The sequence below is a fragment of the Pipistrellus kuhlii genome, unplaced genomic scaffold (assembly GCF_014108245.1).
Source record: "Pipistrellus kuhlii isolate mPipKuh1 unplaced genomic scaffold, mPipKuh1.p scaffold_m20_p_15, whole genome shotgun sequence".
NCBI classification, from domain to species: Eukaryota; Metazoa; Chordata; class Mammalia; order Chiroptera; family Vespertilionidae; genus Pipistrellus; species Pipistrellus kuhlii.
In genome coordinates, this window is record NW_023425460.1 from 28,238,805 (window position 1) to 28,261,025 (window position 22,221).

The 22,221-nt window shown below is 52.0% G+C and overlaps 1 protein-coding gene across 50 annotated transcripts in view; it reads right to left on the reverse strand.

Moving 5' to 3' along the window:
• Window positions 1–22,221, reverse strand: part of SORBS1 (sorbin and SH3 domain containing 1) — a 210,608-nt gene that overhangs the window by 25,134 nt on the left and 163,253 nt on the right. For 19 of the 50 annotated variants that reach the window (XM_045581933.1, XM_036438646.2, XM_036438666.2 and 16 more), the window contains 5 exons: window positions 18,928–18,977; window positions 10,621–10,793; window positions 7,888–7,973; window positions 4,765–4,932; window positions 545–591 (listed from right to left, as the gene is read on the reverse strand). In XM_045581933.1, coding sequence (XP_045437889.1) covers window positions 545–591; window positions 4,765–4,932; window positions 7,888–7,973; window positions 10,621–10,793; window positions 18,928–18,977 — 524 coding nt within the window. Of the gene's footprint in view, window positions 1–544; window positions 592–4,764; window positions 4,933–7,887; window positions 7,974–8,630; window positions 10,092–10,620; window positions 10,794–18,927; window positions 18,978–21,567; window positions 21,670–22,221 lie in introns of all 50 variants that reach the window. The other 31 variants (XM_045581918.1, XM_045581922.1, XM_045581920.1 and 28 more) reach the window with 3 other exon arrangements.

Consider the following 22,221-nt stretch of genomic DNA (forward strand, 5'->3'; position numbering starts at 1 on the left):
CCCTTCAAGAGAGGCATCTTTATGCCCATTTTACAGATGAGAAAATCTGAGGCAGGAACGGCCATGGACACAGAGACAAGGGTGGCAGTCAGGACTCCAAAGCCCATGCTCTTTCTGGGACATAATGCCACCGCCTCTTGTTAGCTGCTGAGCCAAAGGGCTGGAGGCGTCATGACAAACATACCCCGGCACCAGACTGGGGCCCAGGTCCTGGAAGTCGTGGCCTGGTTTGTGCTGGAGATCGCGGCCTAGCAGCCTCCACACAGCAGTTCCCGTGTCTGAGGATGGGAGGTCTCCCTCATCGTCAGACGTGGGGCCTCCCACCAGCAGGACGACGGGATGGCTGCTGGCCACTGCTGCCCACGGGAGCTCCGTGACACAGCAGAATATAGCGCACAGCACTCAGAACAGTGCTCGGCACACGGCGAACGCCATGAACGACTGGTTTTCATCACTGCTACTTCCCCTGCTCTTCTCTCGAAGTGGACGCCTGCGTATAGAGAGGCAGTTAAAATGACAGACAAATAGGACCGGTGGCACTTACTTCAGTGTCTGAGCTTTAAAGTCAAATTTGGCTCTGGCAGGTCTCATCTAAACACAAGAAACAAAGTCAAGTTAAAAATCAAAATTCACAAATGGTGGACAGGACACATTTTCACGCGTTTCCGGAAAGCAAAGCAGAAAGACGCAATCTAACCAGTTCATTCTGGGGTATACATCTGGGCAGGATTCCTCTCGTGTGACCTCAGCAGAACACTAGGTGGATGCTTGGTCAGCTACGTCATGTGTGAGACTCTCCCCAAGGAGGGCCAGATTTGGGGAGGAGGTGGTGACAAAAGTCCCAAAGCTGACGTTCTAGTTCCCCGCAGCTGACCATCGCTATGAAGACAAAAACAAACTAATAAAAAAGGAAAAGGGAGCTAGCCAGAAAGCCTGACTGTGTGGGCTGTGACTGTCCTACTCTTATATCCTGTTTGCCTGGCTTAAATTATGACCTGCAAGTAGATGAAACCCCAATTCCCCTCTCACGTCATCTTCAACTTCGTCCGTCCATTTCGCCGTGTGCCGAGCCCATGAGACTGCCCACAGCCAGATGCAGGGGGCCCTGCGCTCATCCTTTCTCCAAGGCTCCCCTGCCTGTCAGGTGACCCTCTCCTTCCAGACGCCAGGCCTGGGCGCACCCTTAGCCCGTCTCCCCGCCTTCCTCAGTCTGCCATGAAGTCAGCCTCTCCCTCCACAGCCCCGCTCAGGTCTGACTGGTTCACAGGCACAAAGCTTCCTTTGACTTCACTTCTCTTCGCTGTAATCTGCTGTCACTCAGGAGCACAAAGAACATTCCTCAAATGCTTCCATCACATCACTTCCTGGCTTTGAGGTTGGCTGAGGCTCTCAACTGCCCTCAGATCAAATCTCAGTTCCTAAGTGTTATGAAGGCCGGTGGGTAATGTCTCCCCTCTCACACCTAATGGCCTTTATCTCTCATTACACTCTTCCCGTCAGGCAAGTCTGTTTGCTACACCTTGGCTGAACCGCCTTCTCGGTCAGGAATGTTTTCATTTCCAATTCCGGCAAAAAGAGCAAGAAGTTCACCTTTACTTACCCCCATATGTATTTGCGCATCTGTCTTCCCCACCATTAAAAGTAGTTATTTTAGCCCTGACCAGTTTGGCTCAGTGGATAGAGCGTCGGCCTGCAGACTCAAGGATCCCAGGTTCGATTCCGGTCAAGGGCAGGTACCTTGGTTGCAGGCACATCTCCAGTGGGGGGTGTGCAGGAAGCAGCTGATCGATGTTTCTCTCTCATTGATATTTCTAACTCTCTATCTCTCTCCCTCTCTGTAAAGAATCAATAAAATATACACATATAAAAAAAGTAGTTATTTTAACTAATTAAAAAAAAAAAAGTAGGGGAGAGAAATCATGTGAGCAATATAGCTGCCAATATAATTCTGACCCCATGACCACCTGGTCTAGGGGAACAATGTGACGGAAATTAAATCACACACTTCCTCTTTCAATATTAGAGGCCATGGCCAAAGTACAGGGGAAATGGGCGACTCTAGGTAAGAAAGGTGGAACTGAGAAACCTCATCAAGCTTTAGCTCCTGACCCCTCAGTGAGACGCCCATGTGACCAGGCTCCTCAAGCTGGGGTCTTGGAGGGACCTTCTTAAGGGCATGAACTCTCCACAGGAATTTTTTATTTTTCATCTTCATGCTGATGCTTCCATCCTTCTATCTATATGCATATTAGAGGTCAATTGAAGGATGACCTTACAACCAATGCTACACAGTCTCAATGCCTACTGTGTCTGTGACCAAGGGACACAACTGAACAGCTGTGGGCAAATAAGAAAAGAACGGATGTGGGTGGATGATAAATGACAAGAGAAAATGACCGAAACTGCAAGGACAAACATTGCAGAGTGACTGCAATGAAAGTGGTAGCCACCCCTGACAGCTAGCGCCAGAACTGTGTGAGGTAAATATTTGCACCAAACAGCGCCATCTGCACACTTGGGGTGGCAACTGGGTTCAGGCAAAGTGATATGACCTATCAGTGAAATGAATAAAGTTGTACAGGAGTGTAGTTTATTGTTTAATTTGTGAACTGGCTTAGGTCAAAACTGGGGGTTGGTGAAATTTCTTTTTTCATTAAAAGAAACCCATCTATTACTCAACGCTGAGCAACACTGATTTCACTGACCTGCTGGGACGTATTACCTGAGCCACCATTGCTTGTACACTATCTCCCTCTGTCTTCCTAATCTCCCTGGGGCTGGATGCTCTGGCTCCCACAGCGCTGTGCTCCCTACCACAGCAGAGACACCCCTTTCTACCACAGACACCTGTTTGGAGGGGCCTCTCCTGCTGGACTGCCAGCTTCCCAAGGGCACAACCTGAGTCTCGGTCCCGCCTCCCCACAGGGTCTTGCGCAGAACCAGTGGTCACCCAAAGTCTATGTGACGGGTCTGAAGTGTGTCTACATGGCCTGGTGCCCTGGGACTTGTTGGTGTTCGTTTTCTCATGTCTGTCGGCCAACATCGAGGGCAGTGATTTTCAAAGTGTGGTCCCTAAACCGGTATCACCAACGTCATTGGGAACTGGTTAGAAATGCACACTCTCAGGCCAGAATCAGATGCTTTGTGGACGGAGCCCAGCCTCCTGTATGTGAACAAGCCCCTAGGGGATTCGAGAACTCAGAGTGAGAGAACAACTGCTGTGGAGGGAGGCAGGAGGGCTGGGCAGTGTGCCTGCCTCTGTCATGGTTATTCTACCCCAGCTGCATTCTCACGCCCGTGTGCTGTCTATCCGTGTGAGTGTGCAGGCCTCGGTGCCTTGGCGTGTTCCCATCTTCCTCATCACTCTCGAGAGAGCCCGCCCAGAGAGGACCAGCCACCACTGTAGCCTCAGAACCGGTGGCTTCGAGAAGCTGGCACAAGAGGCCAAAAGGCGTCCTTCTCTCGAAACTAACCAACCTTGCGAACTCCTGCCTCTTCCTATGACCTTTTCCCCCATCATGTTAGAGTCTCCGTCCTCTCTCTAGCTTCCCGTCTTCTAATCTGGCTCCTCCTTTTCTCTACCTCTTCTTCCCAGACAATCTGACCACTAGCCAGTGCCGCCTCTGTCACTCAAAAGATAGAAAAATGAGTATTCATCTACTATTAAATTGAAAGATGATAAAACTGTCTATACTTTGGGTGGAACTCATTTCTACAGCCCAAGCCGCAGACACGCAGGCCCCCAAAAGGAGCCAACCTCAGCAGGGCCCCTGGAGGGTCATGTGGCAAAACGAACTCTGGCGCAAGAGGCAGCCTTGGCAGCACGAGAATTTCAACATGCCGACCTCAGGGGAGGAGGCCGGGCCTGAACAACATCACTTCAAAGGTTTCTGCTTCTTTGTTTGTTTTATGATATTAAGTTTCATAACCTCAGCTGAGAAATGTCAAAATTAAGGGAACAAATGGAATGCCTCTCACCCTCCATGAACTCGTCCAGCTGCAAAACGCCTCAGTTTTAAAATGCACCAGTGAGGCTGTTGGGCACTTAACCCAGTGCCTCACTGAACCACCGAGGCAGTATGGCTCTGACAGTTCAATGTTAAGGGACTACATTTCGAGGTCGGTGTAAAGTAGGGGTGTCGAACTCAATCAGAGAAGGGGCCAAAATCTAAAATCCAGCCTAAATCGCGGGCCGAATGGTTTACCGAACAGTCATAAACTGTCATTGTGATGGAAACGCAGCGGAGTGCAGTGATGACAGCACGGTGCGGGCCACATTGCAAGGCCTGGCGGGACGGATTTGGCCCGCGGGCCTTGTGTTTGACACATGTGCTGTAAAGGATGCAATGCTAGCTAACTTCTGTAACCTACGTTTCACTCCCCCATCTCTTAGAAGAACCTTGTCCTTGGCCACACCGAAGCTAACGCCCAGGGACCAAGGTTGAAGGTTTCTAAGCAGAACGCACAGGCAACACTGTATCACGATGAAAGGCAGGATGTGGACGAGTGGACGCATGGAGGCAGCCGATGCTCTAGGCATGCAGAGGGCATGTGCCAGCAGACCCCGGTCCCGCAGCCAGGCATGCTTGAACATACAGAGCATAGGACATGATGGGACTCATGTCCACGGACCAGGCACAGCGAGCCAAAGCGAGCCTAGGGAAGCCAGGATGACAGAACTAATCCGGCCTACAGCGGGCGATGCTGAGGGGAGGCAAATATGGCGTTGGGTCAAGCAGCAGATCCGAGGCGACCAAAACAGACCTCTGACCCAGATTTCCTTTTTGCCGTATCGTCTATATTGAGGAGGTCCCCAAAGCGCTCATTAGTGATAAACTGATGGTGCGTCGGAATGACGCCCGTGTGGCGTCGAGCTGCGATATCGGCCTCTTCTTGCTCGCGCTTTAGTCGTCGCTGGTCCGCTAAAAGTTTCTGCCATGAAATTGCATAAAATGGGCAGTGAATCATCTGGTCCAGGGCACTGGAAAACTGCCAACAGAAACAACTGAGGAGAAGGTGCTGGGTCAACAGGAGGGAAGTTCAAGGGTTAGACGCTGGAAGGGCTTAATGGTCATGTTCCACTATGACCCCCCCCCCCCCTGGAGCCACTCCGCGTAGGAAGGAGACAACCCTGCACAGGAGAAACCGGAGGACAGTGGGACACGGCGAAGGAAAAGTCCACCCAGTTACACAGTCTGCAACCTGCCCCTGGCACAGCCCAAAGCCTCTGACCTCCTCACACGGGCAGCAAGGCCAGGTGGCCCAGGTCCATCCATGCATCCAGACGCATGCTGGGCCAGTGGCAGGAGGCTGGCAGTGCTGCCCTTACCTCGTGGGGCAGCAATGAGTTCCCACAGCTGTTCCCACAGTGGGACTGGGGCTGGCTGACTCCTCTACCCACATCTGACCTACTACACCTGCTATGGGTGTTTATTCTGTGGGGTCAAGGCCAACGAGGTCACTGCTGTGCTTCTTATGCCTGTTACTCTAAGATGGTGGACAGAGTGGAGCTGCCCACTTCAGCAAACAGCTCCTCTTCGAGGCCAGCGATCTTCTCTGGGCACAGCTTTTAGGAGGCCTCAGCCAAGGCCATGTTTGACTGGCAGAGCATCTGTTACTTTCTTGCTATTCTTTTAAACATTACTGTTTCTTCATTAGGTGAAATGAAACTGAGTTTGATTTGTGGATTTCCAGTGCTCGGTAAATTATTGTGGAGATTAAATAAGACAAGACCATGAGGTGCTCTGTAAGCACATGGAGCCCTGGTCTCCGGCTCTGCCTGGCAACCACCACCTCTCACATCCCTTCCTGGATGAACAAGGGGGTGACTAGATGACCACGGGTGTCCCTGCCAGGGCTGACATGACCTTTTCCTGGAATGCCACCATCATCAATGTCAATGTGAATAAGAAAGCGTTTGCTAGAAACACGCCAGCACCGGTGCTCCTTGAGCTGGGAAGGGGGAATGGATTGATGCTGAGGCCAGACCTCTGGTGCTGGAACGGGGGAATGGATTGAGCTGGGAAGGGGGAATGGATTGATGCTGAGGCCAGACCTCTGGTGCTGGAACGGGGGAATGGATTGAGCTGGGAAGGGGGAATGGATTGATGCTGAGGCCAGACCTCTGGTGCTGGAACGGGGGAATGGATTGAGCTGGGAAGGGGGAATGGATTGATGCTGAGGCCACACCTCTGGTGCTGGAACGGGGGAATGGATTGAGCTGGGAAGGGGGAATGGATTGATGCTGAGGCCACACCTCTGGTGCTGGAACAGGGGAATGGATTGAGCTGGGAAGGGAGAATGGATTGATGCTGAGGCCAGACCTCTGGTGCTGGAACGGGGGAATGGATTGAGCTGGGAAGGGGGAATGGATTGATGCTGAGGACAGACCTCTGGCCAAGGTCACGTGAAGTGACAGTGCTCTGGCCAAGGTCACGTGAAGCCAGAGAAAGTGGACAGGGAATGGAGCACTTGAATGTGACCTCGATAAATCCACCTTCCTCCTAGTTTAACCACATAAGCCAATACCCTGGGAAAGACGTAGTTTTTAAGGGCCTGTGAGCAATGTGATTCAGGAACCGAGCTGCGCACCTTCTGAATGTACCTCTCAACATACTAAATGGTTAGACCAACTGCATAAAACACGCCTCCAGCGTGGCAGGCGGCGTTCTATCACAAAACCTTCCGTGCTGGGCATTCGGTCTACACAGCGCGTGGGAATGCCTCCTCCGGCCCAGCTTCCGGCTGCAGGGCGGCTCTTGTGGCTCAGACGGTGACGAGAACCGAATCTGCTCTGTGGCCTCATGAACACTCACGGTGTCCGAGGTTTTCACCTTGTTATTACCAACTACTCTATTCATAGATCCTTCCTCTTCTTTCTCCTGTGGACGCAGGCCAGAGTCTTACTGAATACTGCCTGCGTTATGCCGGAGAGGGGAGACCATGTCTTTTCTGTCTTTTGATGCACCATCCAGCTCTCCCCAAAGTTGGTCTCACCCCCAATCCTTAAGGAAAACCCACCCAAACCCTGAAACCACTATGAAACAGAACCACCAGGGACTTCAGACTCTGCAGAGAGAGGAAGAGCTGTGTAGACTTGAACACCCTCCACCTCCTGCTGCCGCCGGACTCCGGCCTTCCTCCACCTCTTCACTCAGGACAGCAACAGGCACTGCAGCCCATTTCCGCTACAAGACACATTCTCCTGGGGACGCAAAGCCTAGAAAGCTCGCCTTGGACCAACACTGTGTACAGCAGACGCTGCGATGTGGCCCAGTCAACGGAGGGCCAGCGCGGCCGCTTCCTGAATCCCAAGGGCACGCACAGCTTTCCCTGCCCTGTCAGCTATGCCTCCGCCGCTGCAAGGAAAGGGCTCAGCCTGAAGCTCTTGGTGGGGGTTTACTAACATTTACTGGGGCATCTCTTCTTCTGAGTTCAAAGGCAACTTCAAATGGCTGCCTTTTAGTGACCACAGTATGTACATGGTCATCATTCCTCTCCAGTTTCCTCTTTCGCCTACTGCATCCTTCCCAACGTGCACCGTGCCTGGTGCCAACAGAGGGATGGCAGTACTGGAGGAACATGTGAGAGGATTTCCCTGGAGAATAATAAGGCCGGGGTATGGAGGAGGGATGAAAGAGCAAAGAGCAATACAGGGTGGGCAACATAGCATTCAGAACCCAGTGCCTTGGGAAAATCTACTTTAAGGGAAAGAGAACTAAAAGAGGCCTGACTGAGCCAATGTCACATAAAAAGTCATTTCTGACAAAGCGAATCTTTGCTTCCAACTGCTAGGCCATGTCCTCTCTCTGGCAGATATCTGGGATGTTCACTTCCTTCATGTTTTTATCTGCCCCAGAGCCAAGAGGTTTTAGAAATGGCACTTACTTCTTTATCGTCATGACGCCTCCGGATGAATTCTTCCGTGGATTCCAAGTAGTCAGCTGGTATAAAATGTCTCGGTGATTCTGAATCTTCAAAAGAACAAAGTGGAATTAAAACAGGCAAAGATTCAGTGGGAAACCAAACTGGGAAAAGATTTCACCTTTCATCCATTCTAAATAGCAAGATTTTTTTTTTTTTTACAGCTGTAGAGACCAGTGATCAATAATCAAATTCCAAACGAAAGAACCCTCGAATTCCCCCCACGTTTTGGATTCACTCGTGAACTAGTGTAATACAAAACCCCTTAGAAGGCAAAAGGTGAGCATAAAGAGAGGACCTTCTCGGACAAGTGTCCCTGCTAAGAGGCGTGCAGGATCTCACAGGGACACTGTACACACACACACACACACACACTGGGCCACCGGGAGAGGCTGCCTCTCAAAAAACCACGGGGAGTCGGGGTTGGCGCAAACGGCAAGGGGCACAAGGGTTCCAACGAACCAATTTCTCAGGGGAGCTAAGCGGCCAATTTTTCTTTCGAAACAGTTTGGAGGTTAGTCTAGATGACATGGGGGCTTTGTTTTTGAAGAAGTGCAGCCACTACGAGCCATGATTCATTGCCAAGCAAAACAAACAGAAAACAAAGGACGGACCAGAAGATGAGCACCAAGGGCACACAGGAGGAGGGGACAGAGCAAGCAGAGCGGAGACGGGAGCGGAGACGGGGCAAAGACACAAAAGGCCACCTCCGCGGGACGGTCCCGGCTCCCCGGGGGGGTTGTTGTTTCTGTCCAGGCCGTGGTCTGAGTACGGCACGGGGTTCCCATTATCAAAGGCCCCCGGGCAGTCCTCGGGGGCCGCGGGTCTCTCCTGAGGGGGCTCTGCGGTCCGGCCCAGCCTGGCCATGGCGTGTCGGGAAGACAGGCGCCTGGGCACCAGGGGCTTCCCCCTGGCGTGGGGCTCGTCCTGCTGGGACTGCCCGGGGAGGTCCGGCTTCCTGCCCAAGAAGTCCCCGGGGGCAGGCTGCCTGGGGTGTTGCTGGGGGGGCCTTTTCAGCCGGAAGGGGAGGGGGCTCATCAGGTAGATGTTCCTGAGCAGCGCGCTGCGGTCCCCTCTGCAGTCCGGGCGCCAGTCGGGCTGCCGGGAGGCCTGCTGCTCGTGCTTGCGGATGGTGGTGAAGCGGGTGTAGGAGGCGGGGCAGGTGCCCTTGCACTTGTTGAGGCGGTGTTTGGGGAAGTCCCCGTGAACGCTGCCGCCGCTGCCCTCCCTGCTGTCGCTGGAGACGTTGGAGCAGTGGTCGAGCTCGTCGGAGCAGGTGGAGAGGGGCTCCGAGGGCGCCAGGCCCCTGAACCCCAAGGGGGAGTCGGCCACACTGCCGCACGTCGGGGAGGCGTAGGCCCCCCCGGGGCTCAGGCCGTCCACCTCCCGGGGCCGGAGCTTGGTGGACTCCAGCAGGGACTCGGCGGAGCGGGCTGCGGTCAGGCCGCTCCGGGACAGCACGGGCGTGGGGGACTTGCTCAGCCTGCCCGACAGGTCCAGGGACGGCATGGACCGTGACCGCTGGATCAGCTGCTCGAAGGCCGTGATGCGGGAGGAGACGGTGTGCTTGGGGATGTGTTCCGAGCCCTCCTGGCTGGGGCCCAGCTCGCCCCTGCCCAGGCCCAGGCTGCTCCGTTCGAAGTGGGAGGCCAGGTCCCGCACGCTGGCGGAGGAGGCAGAGCCCAGGAAGAGGCCGGCTCGGTTGATCTGGTGCATGTCCCGGTAGAGCATGGTGAACTGCATGCCCGCCTTCCTGGAGAGCGGGCAGGGCCTCCTGGCGCTGGAGCCGTACTCCTGCAAGCTCAGGGTGCTGCTGGACTTGCTGTCGTAATCCCGCCGGGAGCGCATGAGCAGGTTCTCGATGCTTCCCCCCACCTGCAGGGGGAGCCCTCTCTTGGAGCCGTTCAAAGACAAGGAGACACAGAGGTTCTCACAGCTCTGAGCCTTTTCCGAAGGCAGCAGGACACTCTTCTGTTCCTGCAAGAGAGCGCTGGGAGCGGAGAGCCTGGGCTTGAACTTGGAGGGGAGGATTTCGGAAATGCAGGCTTTTGCAGCAGACAGGGGTTTCTTGTGCTTACACACGGGGCCTAAGGCATTGCTAGTGCTAACTGTTCGGCTATGAACTGAAGATGAAGAAATCATGTGAGCATTCCCACCTTTACGATCCACTGGAAAGCATGCAGAATAAAATAAACAGACCCATTAGGTTAAAGCAAAAAGCTGCTAAAAAATAAAAAATAAAAAAAGGGAGAGGTAACATGCTCATTTGTCATAAGGTGTTTTTATTTTAAATTTCCAGTCGATGTCCAGAAGCAAAATAATCTGTGCTGCAAAGCAGGTGCAAAATGCAACGAAAAAATGGCCACCTTGCTAGAGTCAGGAAAAGCTAAAGCTCAGCTAATTTCTAAGGAAAGGGAATCAGAACAAAAAAAAAAAAAAAAAAAAAAAGAGAGAGAGAGATGCTTCAGGGAGAGCAAGGCTGGGATTAGAGGCGGAGAACTATTAATACCAGAAAGAAAAATGGCCGGTGAGAGAGGGGAGGGACCAGGAAGGCTCAGAGCCTGGAAGTGGACCTGCACGAGACCAAAGTGATTCCAGTGGCGGGAGCTTCCCCCTGCCAACACCCGGTAACTGCGGACGGGAGCGACACCCGATGGCGGTGGACAGGCGAGGGGCCTGCAGGCTTCGCGGGGTTACCTTTCGTGGAGGCCGAGCTGGACGGGCGCTTGAGCCCACTGAGGCCCTGGAGAGGGATGTCTCCACCTTCCAGGACGCTTTTATAAATCTGCCTCTCGTTCTCCAGGCTCCCGAGGTCGCAGGGAGCCCCATCCGATTCCCTCTTCACTGCGTGGAAGTTGGAAGAATATATACTAAGAACAATGTAGTTTTAAAAGGAAGAGAGAAGAGGGAGGAAAAAAAGAATAGGAGTTAGTATTTTCTAACGTTTTTCTATAAAGTACATTTCCAGCTGAGGAAAAGAAACACACTTTCCGGCTTCCTAACCAAGCACCGCCCTTTCCAAGGAGTGTTCCTACATAGAGGTCAAGTTCGACAGGCAAGGCAGGCCCACGGGTGCCCCTGACTGAATGACTGTATTTGTGCTTTCACAGACAGAATAACTGAGAAACACTGCTGGGGCCCAGGTGCTGCACACAGGATGGGGCAGTCAAGAATATAGGTGGGGGCTGGCTGGTGTGGCTCAGTGGTTGACTGTCGATGCCCAGTCCGGGCACATACCTGGGTTGTGGGCTTGAACCTCAGTGCAGGGCATACAGGAGGCAGCAGATCAATGATTCTCATCATTGATGATTCTCTTTTCTCTCTCTCCCTCTCTCTCCCTCTCTCTCCCTCTCTCTCTCTCTCTCTCTCTCTCTCTCTCTCTCTCTCTCTCTCTCTTTCTCTTCCTCTCTGAAATCAATAAAATATACATATGTATAAAAATAATTAAGTAGAGCCTCTGATCAGTGTTGGTAATTTTAAGTCCACCACTTGGATTGGTTTTCTGGGTTATTTCTCTTTGGCTGATGAAGCATTAAAATCAACCATGAAAAGAGGAGGCCTAGCTGGGGCTTCAGGAAAGCCAGCCACCAAGCGAAAGGGAACCTGAGCTCTCTCTGCTCTCACGGTGCCAGCCACCTCTGCACCCACTGCTTTCAGGATTCACAGGCAGCCGAGACTGGTTTGGCTCAATGAATAGAGCGTCGGCCTGCGGACTGGGGGGTCCTGGGTTCGATTCCGGACAAGGGCATGTACCTTGGTTGTGGGCACATCCCCAGTGGGGGGTGTGCAGGAGGCAGCTGGTCGATGATTCTCTCTCATCGATGTTTCTAACTCTCTATCCCTCTTTCTTCCTCTCTGTGAAAAAAATCAATAAAATATATAAAAAAAAAAAAAAGATTCACAGGCAGAACATGACGACATGAGACGCATCTATCGCATTCTTCACTCACTGACACGGCCTTCACTTACTTAATCCGGTTGAAGTCCTGGGCATTTGGCAAGTCACCACAAATCCCCTCTGGAATGAGGTGAACGCTGGCACACTGAACCGCCCCTTCCCCGAGTCCCAGTGTCCGTGCCCTCGGCCTCGGACACACTGACGGGGGTGCCGCTCACATCGGGAAGGACTCCCTCCCCGCACACATGCCCAGGCCTCGGCCAGGCTGCTGCTCGGTCCTACGAAGCTCCATTTGCTGGAATTCTCAGCTCAAAGATGTCAACAGCTTGGTGGGTTCTTCCTCCCAATATTTATCATGAATATTACCACGTGCAGAGAAATGCTTAAGGAGTTGTAATAGTGAACACCCATGAGCCCTGCCCGCCCACCCCCCAAGGTCCACTGGGCTGCATCTGCCTTATCCTCATCTGTCCCTGCCTCCCCTTTCCCCAGCGATCGCGGCAGATTCCTCTGGTCCTCACAAACAACTCGGTCCCCCCTTTTCCAGAGGGGGAGCCCCACTCGGGGCGGAGCGACTGGGGCTGTGGTGGGAGCGGGTGAGGTTTGGTGGTGGAATGAGAGGTCTGGACCCTGACAGGACGTGCAGCACCACACGGAGCTCTCAGCTGCCGTTCTAGAACATCTCTCCGTGACTATGGAGGAATCCCCCCCCCCCCCCCCCCCCCCCCCGCCCAAATCCGTCCCGAACCCAGGCTCATACACCACGGAAATGGAATCGAAGGGAAAAGAGAATCAGCCCTCACAGCTGAGAACATACAAGCAGACGGGTGGAGTGAGTCCACAGAGCAGCCGGGGCGATCTCTCCCCAGGCTGTGCCCTGGTCTCTAAGGGTCCACTGGACTCTCTAAAAATCAATGGAAAAATACCCTTGGGTGCGGATTAACAATAACAACAAAGAACATGGTTTGATCTGTGAAATGCCGTACTCAGGAATTCTTCCTCTAGTGCAAGAACTATGTGCATTTACTTGGGGCTCTGAGCTCCTGGCGTCCATGACTTCAGGCCATCGGCGCAGTGGAGAGAGCAGGGCTGCGGGACGAGGTGGCTGGTGGCCTGGGCTCAGGCGGGCTGTCCTTCCTGGTGCGGGGCTCTGCCTGGAGGCTCCGCCTGGAGACAAACAGGCTTGGCTTTCCCAGGCGAGGGACAGGGCTGCCGCCCACACAGCTCTGGGCTCTGTGGCTTCTGCCTGAGGGGCATTCACAGATGTCCCGTTCTGACTGACCAAAGCCACCCATTCTAGTTAGCGAGGGGAGGACCTTCAGGAGACTGGCAAGCTGGCCATGCCGATTTAGACCAGTTCGAGTCATCTAACCTGGAATTCCCTCTGAACTTCTTAATTGAAAAGAAATCTGCCTCTTTTTGAAACTTCCCTTTCACCATCCACCCTCTAGTTTTGGCTGCAGTTCCTGATTTTGTCCTTCAGCTTCAGCCCATGTCTCCTCTGTCCGTTCCATCCGCAGAAAGACCCACAGACAGGTGTCCTTCAGGCTTGCCAACCATCAGCTGTGGACCGAGGTCGCTTTTGTGAGAGGAGCACCTCGAAAGCTCTGGTGTGGGGCGACCAGACCTCAGCACAGCGACCCCCCACAGTGGCTTCTACCCTCATACAGAACATCTGACCCATCTCCCCTCGTTCCTCCTAACTTCTCAGCCATGACACCGACTGCTCACCTCACACCTCCCCTACCTCACCCACTGTCAGAACTCACCCCCCTTACCCCCTCCCCGTCAACGCCACCCCATTTTCTGGCTTTATTCCACCATTATCACCATTTTTTTCCTGCTTCCCACCAGAACGACAAGCCTGAAGCCCTCAGGAAACCTCTCAGGATGGACTTGCTATGGCCAATTGTTTTCTTTCTGATACCGAAGCCGACTTACTTTTTCCAGATGTGTGACACTTCTGTAACTTGTCTAAAAACAACGTCTAAAAGCTCTGGTACAGTGTTTCCAAATGCATTACCTTCCCCAGGCCCCCTCATTGGAAAGACAGACACCATTTGTCCATTTACCGAAGGGGAAACTGAGGACCGGAGTGGGGAAGGCATTTGTTCAAAGGTCAAAGAGTTGTGTCCGAATAGGTCAGAGCGGGTGAGATAAGTGCCTCAGTCTGGCCGAGAAAGACCGAGTCACCAAAAGGAGCCAGGCCCAGAAGCTCGGCTCTGCAGCAGGGCGGAGCGGTTTGGGCTGGGGAAGAGCAGGCCAGCAGGAGGCAGTGATGAGAATGGACCCCCTGGCTAAGAGGCAGTGCTGGCTGCTGAGTTTCAAGGGGATTCAACAGAAACTCACTCTAAGAATAAAGGGAGAGAGCAGAGCAATCATAGTAGGGCCAAATGTTTCCAATCCACTGGCTGGGTAGGGATTCCAGCCTGACTCCAACAGGAAATGTGAGCAGTGGAGGCAAACCGCTCACTTTACAAACCTGAAGAGACAATCTGTTTCTCTCTGCCTCCATTTCCTTCCTCTACCAAACTATCAGGTGCGGTGAGACTGTCCAAAAAGTCCACCTTCCAATCCCTTTTGACCTCTAGATACACACAGACATTCCTTTTGACCTCCAGATACACACACTCAACTGCCTCCTAGACAGCTCCACTTAGATGTTCCTCAGGCATCTTAAACCCAACACCTTCCAAACCAAACCCAGCTCCATCCCTCTGCCTCCCATCACCCAGGCCAGAGAGCCCTGAAAATCACCCCCTCGCCTCCCTCCTTGCCCTGCAAACTTCAGCACGTTTTGCTTACTCCGTCCTGACCCAGCTCACATTAATCCCTTCAGTCTCTGCCTCCCTGGTCCCCACCTCACGCCACTCCCCGACACCTGTGCACTCTGCACACCACCCCTCCCCCAGGCCCCAATCATCTTTGCAAACTGCTGCCAGTGATATTTCCAGAGAAGATCTCACCATGCCATTCCAAGGCTCATTTTATTCACTCAACACGTATTTACTGGGCACCTACTACATATCCATCATTCTCTTAGGTGGTGACCCAATAAGGAGCAAAACAGACAAAAAAATTCCAGCCTCATGGAATCCACTGTTCAAAACCATCTTGTGTTTTCAGGAAGAAACAAAAAATAACAGTTTTTAACTGGATATGGGAGATGGCGTCTAGACAATTTGGGGAGGGCAGTTCATTGTCTAGCCTTTCATAGCATGAAAAAAAAAATTACCTTTTCTTATTTGTTATGATGTCATTATTAATCACTTTTTATTGGCTGCTCCTTTGTAAAGTGAACCTTTCTTCCTCCACGAAACAGGCGTTCCCTCCCTCCTGGCTCCATCATTGCCTGCCCGCACTGGGTTCTGACGGCTCTTTACAAGCCTGCCTCCCGTTACATGGGTTCGTCCTCTGAGGGAGGCAGTTTAACTGACTAGCCTTTGCACGGCTGGTGTCTAGCACCTTTGTTCAATAAATATTATTGAAATAAATGATTCCATAAAATTAAATGCCTACACACACACACACACACACAGATTTATGAGACATTTTTGAGCCTTGGGAAGTTTCTAATATTTCATCAAGTTCTCCAGGCAATGATTTGTGTTTTGATCTTAAGTTAGATTAAGGAGAAAGGGTGTTTTTCTTTCTAGTGCACCATCACCACTTAGGAAAGCTGCAGCTTGAGTGCCACCTACTGGCCATCTAAAGTAAAGCTCTTTGGTTAGGCAAAGACTGTATTCGAGCCTACGAATGCTGAAATGCTAAGCAATGAGGGAGAAGAGTAGGCTACACTGTTGATTAATAGATCTGGCAATTCCACAGAAATAAAATACAAATACATTGTGATCACAACTATAAAAAATATATTTTTTTGAGAGGAAGGACTGGTAGATTGTATTAGGATACTGGAACAAGGGGTGAATTTCTTCCTCTCTGTTTCCAGGTTCTTTTATAATAATATTGTGATATGTAATCAACTTAATAATAAATTTCTAGACTAAAGTCTCTCCAAGATATTAAAGTGGACTCAAAGCAGCACCACCACTTCTTCACTGACCACAGCTTTGCACCTGGGCCATAGGATTCCTCTTTCTTCAGTCCCTGGGTTAAGTCGAGCCTTTGCCAATGTTTCTTTCAGCAGGTCATTCCTGTCCCTCGGGTGAAGGGAACCAGATTCAATCCACAAGTTGCCGACCTTGATGCTGAGTTGGATTCTCGTTAATTAAGTCTTCCGGAGGCTTCATTTACTCAGCAAACACTTAGTGTGCACTTTGCTATGCCTCAGGCACTGCACTTAGGCTGGCTCCTCACCAATTCCAAATACAGGAAAACCTGATTCATTTGAGCAAAGCGGGAGAAAACCAAGCCCAAATTTCTAGTAAATTCCCAAATGGTCGAATAGCAGGAGGAAAAAAAACCCTCATCTATCCCTGCCACATATTTCAAGTGAGCTAGAGTAAGGCTGAAAAAAAGAGGTCTTTGGAGACCTGTTCTGATGATAGAAATAAGAGTGTGGGAAAATTAACACATCAGATAGCTTTATGCACACAAATCCTCAGAGTCTGACAGCCATTTGCTCTGTTCGGCATTAGGCCCCTCAATCCTGCTAATACAGTATTACAAATAGTTGCATAATGGTTTTCTCACTCATGTGAAAGACAGTAAATTATGGGATGCTATTAGTTTATTGTCAGTATGGTGCAGTGAGAGCGCACTGCAGACACCAGTGCCTTGGCCTAGAACTTGGAGGAACAACTCAGTCCCACACCAGCTGCAGGCCATGGGTGTCACTGCCTGCTTCCTCACCTGCAAAATGCAGGTTAAAAAGATGCCTGGTCCTGGAATGTTGAGAGGTGAATTCGGAAGCTAAGCATAGTGCCTGGAGCACAGTATATGCTGAATAAGTTGTTCATTTCACCACTTCTTTTAAGACCTGTGTGCCTAACTGACAGACTGGGCACTGCTTTCTTTTTCTGAATACTCTTAATCCTTAATCCCTTCCTTCCTCCCTTCCTCCCTTATATACTTTTATTGATTTCAGAGAGGAAGGGAGAGGGAGACAGAAACACCAATAATGAGAATCATTGATTGGCTGCCTCCTTCATGCCCCCTACTGGGGACTGAGCCGCAACACGGCATGTACCCTTGACCGGAATTGAACCAGGGGCCCTTCAGTCCGCAGGATGACACTCTATTGACTGAGCCAAAGTAACTAGGCCCACTTTACATTCTTATTTACTTAACATTCCTTTTTTGGGTTTTACCCCCCAAACTACTAAGGGACAATTATGCTCCTATTTATTACCTAGCATAGTGCCTTGGTCCAGGGAAGCTAAGGCCACCTGAAACAGCCTTTTTGTCTGTGCATTTCTGGGAGAGGAATGGGGCAAGGAGGTAGAGGGGAGAGCGAGCAGTAGGCTTACATTATGCAGTCCTGGGACCAGCGGGGCAGGGAGAGATCTGGTCCAACCAGGCTTTGGGCAGTCAGGGTCACCAAAGTGACAAGCTTTGTTGCTGACCAGCAGGTGACCTGAGGGACCAGGAGAGTTTGCTGGGAGCTGTGGCCTGAAGAAGCCCTTCACCTGCAGAGAGCCTGAGGTCGTCTGTGGGTTCATGTCTGGGGCCTGGAGGACCTGGGACTGGTCATCCTTGGAGCTGAAGGCATAGTTCAGCTATCTCCTTAAAACAGAGTGAGCCTCACAGCCCAAGGTGGGGGTGGGGTGGGGCGGAGGGGCAGGCAGCCTGAGGATATAGCTGAACTCTGATTCTTTTCTGTCACACTGGTGGCTGGATGACCAACCCAACAGTGAGCCCAAGAGACGATACCGACCTTCTCAAAGATGGAACTGTCCTTTAAGATAGGAAACTTTCCCCTAACTGCTGTCCTACTACACCGTCCCAATTTCTTCTCAGACTCTGGGGTCTGTTAATCATAACCATTAATATACACATTTATAGAAGAAATATTAATAGATCTGGCTAGAGAATTGGTCACTTCCCTGAGAGGAGGAAGGGTATTTTTCAATTTTCCAGTGAAATACTTCAAACACAGTTAATCGACTTTCAAATGAAACTACTCTTGCAAAATGCCCAAGTGACCGTACGGTTTGTCACACATACCCATACACTCAGCATCCAGAGCAAGCCAGGCTTCAGTCTGCACAGGTGAGCTTGGCTACTGTGGATCTGCCCAACCCAAATGGAACAAGCAAAGCGCTGCCTCCTCTTCTGGTCACATTTTGAAGCATAAGATACAGACACCGTGGTGATGAGATGAGCTGCTCCCACCAGAACAAACGCCCTGACCTACGGGTGCACCCGGCTCTCGAGGAGTGTATGATTTATGATTTATTAGTTATACAAACATAATAACACAATTCGGGCACAGCAGCGGAAGTCAGGGTCCTAACAGCTCCTACCTGAGACTGGGTACAGAGAGGCTCAGCTGGGGCTTCTCAGACAGGCTCCAATGCTGGCACCTTACCGTGTGTGCAGGGGGCGGGCAGCACTGACCCATTGGCAGCTGGGAAAACAGCTGCATGGCCAAGTTCTGAGACACAGTCTGGGAGAGGGCGCGGGAGGTTGGGGGATGGGCTGGCTGATTTGGAAGAGAGGAGGCAGGAGGTTTGGGAAAGGCTGCCGTCACCCAGCGAGAACCCTAATGAAGCCACACCTCTGAGAAACAGACCAGTGAGCCCCCTTTCGGCCCCATCTTTGCCTGTGACAGGTCCAGGCCAAGGACCCGAACCCCACCCTCAGCCCCCAAAGTCACACCTCCCCCCACAAGATCAGCAAATGAGGTGAACTTTGATCCTGAACGCACGCCAATCCGCTCACGTTCTAAAGGTAAAGCTTATCAAGGTTAATATGAATCGTCACAAAATTCACTTGGAAGAGGAGAAGAAAATGGAAGAAAAAAATTGAAGACCAGAACTGAATTGCTATTTATCACCAAACTGTACATCACTCAAATCCACTACACTGCTCCCCCCCCCCCCCCCCCCCCCCCCCAACCCACACACACACACAGGTCCGAATCATCAGCTTCTCCCGTTTGGACAGTCCATACAGGGAGCCGTAGAAACAAAGGGGCAACTTACTATCCAGGAGGCTCTGAAGACATGTCCGGAGTGGGGCTGACTGCTGAGCTCTGTAAACGTATAAAAGAGAAAGAAAAGTGTATGTGATTTATTTGGACTCAGATGTTCTAAGCCAAGGGCGTCCCTTTCGCTTCCTAATTTAGCCAGGGCCTCTGGGTGGAGGGGGCCTGGCTGGAGAGGTAGCCGGGCCCGGAGGGAGGGGCCTCTTTGTCTCTGGCCTTGACCTCCCAGTGGCTGCATCGCGGCTCCCCGGGTGGGTCAGGAGGTGGCCTCCTGGGCCCACTGGGGGATAGGCCCACCATGTGGCCAACATGCATTAATGACATGGCACACCCTCCCCCAGCATACCCCAACCCTCAGACCCCTGCCAACTCCTTCATGCGCCCCAGATGCCACATCCAGAGAGAGGGTCACCCAAAACATTAGGTACAGAATGCACAAAAACGTATTTTGAAAGACCACACTGGGTTTAGATGTTTGTCTGCCCCCAGAGACTTCAAAGTGCAAAAAGGGGGAGAAATGCAGATTTACAAATGCTAATGACCACTTCAGCCTCAGTGGGGAATGCTTTACAAGGTTACACACCACTGTGCAAAAGGAGAACAATCGAGAGCTACATGCAGAGAAAAAGAACACACTGTGTAGTTTATTTAGGGTTTCTGTTATCTTGGAGGGAAACAAGCAAAGGGTTCAATATATTGGCTCTTAAAAATAAAGTAGTGGTTGAATAAATCAATGAAAAAGTTAACTTTTAAAGATGTTCCTATCTCTAATGCTGACCATCACAAGGGAAACAAAGTACCTGGAGGGGAGATGTTGGAGGAAAGGGAACACCAGGAAAAAAGGAAGAGACTGCGAAGGAAGGAGCTGACCTTCCTCAGGGGCTCAGCCACCTGCCTTCCGCCTGCTGGGCTGTCATTTCTGAGGGCACCTCCACCCCAGGAGGTCCCCACCCTCCCCGCCATGCTCCTCAGAGAAGGCACCCCTCTTACCTGCACATTCATCCGTCCAGCTCTTTGCCTGCCCTGTTCTCCCCTACCCTCCTTCCTCCGTGAACCTGACCTTTGGCCTCTGCCCCGTTCTGGGTCTCCCCACCTCTGGACGACGTCCTGGTTTCCCGCGGGGAAGAGGTTTGCGCGACCTGCTGAGCCCTCTGGGGACACCCCGTCGCCTTCCTCCAGGATCACATTTTAATCGGTGTGCACCCCTGGGTATTCCAGACCTTCTCCACACACTCCTCTCCCCCCCACCACTCAGCAGCCCCCAAAGCTTTTAGAAACCTCTGGATTATCGACCCCACTGACCTCTCCTCAGAGTCCAGTGTGGGGGCCTCTCTGGAGCACCTGGTCATGCTCAGGCCGCTCCTCTCGCTCCACCTCCCCTCTCTCCTCCTCCATCTTGGGGAATGCTCTCTCTGACCCTCCCCTGCTCTCCCGCTGCCACCAACAGTCCAATAGGTACTAATGGATCTTTCATCCTTCCCACAGGACTCTCCCTTCAGGCTTCCATCTGTCCCGGGGGGGTGTCTTCGTCTGCCCCAGTTTGTCCTCCACCACCTCTCCTCAGGGACTGCAACTGCCTTGGGAAGCCTCTGCCCGTCTCACAGAACCTGCCTCACGTTTCAAACCGTCACCTGCATATTTTCTTTGTGATACCCAACCAACATTCAAAACAAATGCCCTGACACCAAGTCCTTCCCCTACCCTCTGCATGAAGTTCTCCCATCGTTCTCCCGTGTCATACTGATGTCCCCAAGGCTCCCTCTGTCCGGACAAAGCTCGTGTTGTCTATCCCCATCCTGTTCCCCACGGTAACCCCTGCTTCCTCCCCTCCCCTGGGCTACGCCCCTGCACTCACATGGCTTTTGGTGCCCTCGTCACTCATGCCGGTGGTCTGACCCTCCTGCTCTCCAGCTCGGCTGAAGGTGAACACGATCCATTCACACCCCTTGTTCCTTGCCCTGGTCTGCGGCCTCCCCGCCTTGAGCAGGGCCCACATTCCTTTCCTGTTTCCTGTAAGGATCCGCTTTCCTCTAAGGTCCCTCTTGTTTCCGCACGGAGTGTTTTCCTTCCGCGGGGAGCCCGCTTCTCTGGGACCCTCTCTCTGACCCAGCTCCGCTCAGAAATGCCAGCACAGATGGGGCTTCCGATGCCTGCCTGTGATGTGGCCTGGCCCCTGGAGCGCATTTTTCATTGAGAACTTTCTGACCTCTCAGACCACAAGCTCTGACAGTTTCTGTGCATAAGCAGCATCGAATCACTGCCACGTTTTGGGGAACCGTCTCCGAGGCTGGGGCCTCCCAAGGCTGCAAGAATGACAGCTGCCCAAACACGGCTCCCTGAAACCCCGAGAAGGCACCCCAAGGCGAAGGCAGGAAAGGAAGAGGGCCCCCCTGAGAGCAATCACCAGCCACCCCACGGATATCTGGAAAGCCCCCCTTTAAGGAAGATGCCAAGCTCCAAAGAAACCAAAGAAAAACCAAGTTGGGGAAAGGGACAGGAAAACAGCAGCCAGAAAGCCATGCAGCTCCACAGTCATCAGCAAGACACTCCCCTCCTCAGCGCCAGCCCACCCTCCTCAGTGCCAGCCCAAACCGAAGGGCCCGGGACAGGCAGGGCAGCAGGAGGAAAACAGAAGTACCTGCGCCAGGTCTGCATGGGGTGCTTTGCTAAGCGTCTCCGTCTCCCCTACATCTGCCTCTAACTCTGTCTGGCAGAGGTTGAGCTCTGTGTCTAGGTTAGTCTGGCACAAGAAAGGAAAGATGGGAAAGAGGGTTTTAGTTCAGAGGACAGGCAGAGAGAATGGAGGGTTATGTTTGAAAAATGAACCTGTTTAGGGTGATAGTTTAACAAAGCAGAGATGGCATGATTAAACCAAGAGGCTAGCTCCCTGGAAATGACTAAAAGCCACGAGGACAGAGAATGCAGCGTTAGGCCTGGAAAACAGAAGCCCCGCAGTAACCAGAGCTCCAGAACTCTGTTCTCCTGGCTGCGGAGAACTACAGATACCACAGCACCTGCCGGGAGGAAATACCTAGCTTCTGCCTTTTCGGAGTCTGGTGACTGTGACAAACGCTACATGTCAGGAGAGTAAGTCATTGCTTAAAACACACACACACACACCCTCTACACATCAGTATATATCTTAGAGACTTTGTTAAATAGATTTATCACCAAGCCAAAAAAATAAAATAAAGTTATCAAGTTAAAAAAAAAAAAAAAAGAAGTGATTGAAGAAAATAAGAGCCAAACCCCACAGCACACTCACACTAACCAGCCAGGAGCACACACACCG